Source organism: Anopheles aquasalis, chromosome 3, assembly GCF_943734665.1.
Source record: "Anopheles aquasalis chromosome 3, idAnoAquaMG_Q_19, whole genome shotgun sequence".
Classification (NCBI taxonomy): domain Eukaryota; kingdom Metazoa; phylum Arthropoda; class Insecta; order Diptera; family Culicidae; genus Anopheles; species Anopheles aquasalis.
Window position 1 is genome coordinate 27,531,596 of NC_064878.1, and position 2,500 is coordinate 27,534,095.

The following is a 2,500-nucleotide window of genomic DNA, read 5'->3' on the forward strand; positions in this document are numbered from 1 at the left end:
CAGCTAGCTAGCTGTTGTTGCCTGCTTTCTTATTCATCTAGCAACCTTGGAATAATTTATGTTTAGTGACAGGTGTATGCCAGCGACAAAGTAGCTTAACTACGGCGTTTTGATTTGTTTGGAGTAGCACCACGATGGTTTGTGGGTATTTAGTGATTAGTTTCATTATTGCACATAAGATTCTTCGTGGACTAGCATGTTGTTATAGTGAGTTGCCGAAGCTAACACTTCAGTAAAATAATGGTTGCAAATGATTTAAGTATTTTTTATCCGATAAATGTATAATGACTAACTAACAACACTGTTGAACGCATTAGCATCTGATGTAAAATTGTAAATAATTAGAACCCTAGGTGGAGAAATTCTTCATTAAAGAACTAAAGTCTTTTATGTTTTCGATGATTTGGAATCACCACCTTAGAACTGCTTTGCAGGGAACGTTTCCCGAACGAGCAACGAAATCAATAGTGTGAATTGAAACCCTTCTCAAGAAGGGCGCCACATGCGTCACAATGCGCTCTGCCTTCTCATCCAATCTGGCTGTCAGCTCGATTGGCGATTTCCTGAATTCAAATTACCGTGTGATTAATCGTGGACCATTTTCCATTGGCATTGACATCCTACGAGGTTGACATCCTTCCCGGGATTTTTGTTTGGATTTTTTTTACTTTCCGCGGTCCTCCTTTAGCCGAGTTCTGGCGTGGTCATTCTTTGATTTGTCCCCGTTTCCGTTCGTTGCCATGCATGCCAAACAATACTCTCCTCTCTACTCCGCTCAGCTCTACTCTTGTCTGCGTCATTCGGATGACCACTTTTTCTCCGTTATGTTCTTCCCGTTCGCTAGTGTGTACCTTGGCCCTCTTCTTTTGTTCATTTCATTGAATTTCACTCCAACCCTAACTTGCCCCTTTTTTCCCTTGCCACACATAGGAGATTCGACTTTTTGACACCATCGACTGGGTTGGTGCGGGACCACCGGTGGCCGAACCAAGGTGTGGATTCCGGGGCGAGAAATGTATCAGTAAGTACCGTACACTCGACGGCCACAAGGGTGTTCAGGGTTATGAAAATGGGCATTTTCATCTCGCCTCAGGTTACACCGGTGAAATCACGGGTGGAATTGCCGGCGGTGCGCTCCTCCTGCTCGGTGTCGTCTCGCTCGTCCTCTACCGGAACTGGCGCTACGAGCAGGAGCTCGACAGTTTGCTGTGGAAGGTGGACTTCAAGGAAATTCAGATGCACGAAAATGAAAAGGAATCGGCCGGCCAAAAGATGACTCGGGTAGGTACCGCGCGGTTGACAGCTGATGGGTGATAATGGGGGAGAGGGAGAAACACCTTAATCAGGTATAGGCCCCCAAACCCCCCCAGAGTAAGGGTCTTGGATTCGTGCGAGTAAAAATAGTGATTCACGACGGGGTTCCAACGGTACGCAGGGATCCGTTGCCATTGACCGCCTGGTAGCTCCTGTCATCCAGGGGGAAAAAGGTCCGCCAGGGAAACCTGAGCGCCAGCGTTTCGAGTGGAAGGAAACTTTTGTTGTTGGATTGGCAATCACGCGGGAATGACGCGCAGTAGGTGTCCACTTTTGTTTGTTGTACGTCAAGTCAAAGGGACCTACTTTCGGTTCGGTTTTAGGGCAGTTTAGGAAAGGTAAATGACCGGTCTCCTGTACTGACTGACATAAGGGTTTGTCACGAAAACGGCATAAAGACCTGTCACAAAGAAATAGAGAGAAGGAAAGGGGGAGATTGATCTAATCCAAATCTTTTTCGAATCTATGATATCTCGAATATATGATATCGCAAAAAATAAATGTTATTTTCCGATTTTGCCATTGCATTTTTGAAGACAAATATTTTACTATTTACTTGAGAACTCAACTCAAGCGCCTAGCGGTGATTGTAAAAGTCGTTTAATTTAGCCACGCGATTGACTCTTTTATTCTTGGCTTCTGTTGTTGAAACGTTTCTCAGAAATTGATGTGAATTATGATTGGCTATCATTAGTAAAACAGAAATTGAATTCCAAAAGAAAGAAAAAAGGGTTTCGGATACTAGTATGTGAAATACGACTGTTGTATGGTTCAGAAATAAAAAAGCTATTAAGGTAGGAATACACGAAGCGTAAACTCTCGTATAAACTCAGAGTGTAATGCCAAAAAGATTATGCTTATGTCAAAAAGATTATAGGCCCGCGGAGCGTAAATCCGAGCGTAAAAGCAAGCGTAAACACAGCACCAACATGAAGCGTAGCGTTATGATGAATTGAATGTTCTACAATCGCTAATATACAGTAAAAACATCTTAAAATATATAAAAAGATGTTCAGAAATCAACTTATCTCGTCGATTTATGTTTTTTGTGGCCAGAAACACATGTAATTGATGTAATAGCATAGTGTAATTGCAGGTGCCCGAATGTAATTGCATTTGACGTTTCGGTATAAACTTTTATGCGATTATGCCTGCCACACGAAGCGTAAACTTTTTGGCATTACAT

At 42.9% G+C, this 2,500-nt stretch overlaps 1 protein-coding gene across 2 annotated transcripts in view; it reads left to right on the forward strand.

Annotated features, from left to right (window-relative positions):
- Nucleotides 1–2,500, forward strand: part of LOC126575599 (guanylate cyclase 32E) — a 43,059-nt gene that overhangs the window by 37,146 nt on the left and 3,413 nt on the right. For both annotated transcript variants that reach the window (XM_050236367.1, XM_050236368.1), the window contains 2 exons: nt 931–1,021; nt 1,094–1,281. In XM_050236367.1, the coding sequence (XP_050092324.1) occupies nt 931–1,021; nt 1,094–1,281 (279 nt within the window). The remainder of the gene's footprint in view (nt 1–930; nt 1,022–1,093; nt 1,282–2,500) is intronic.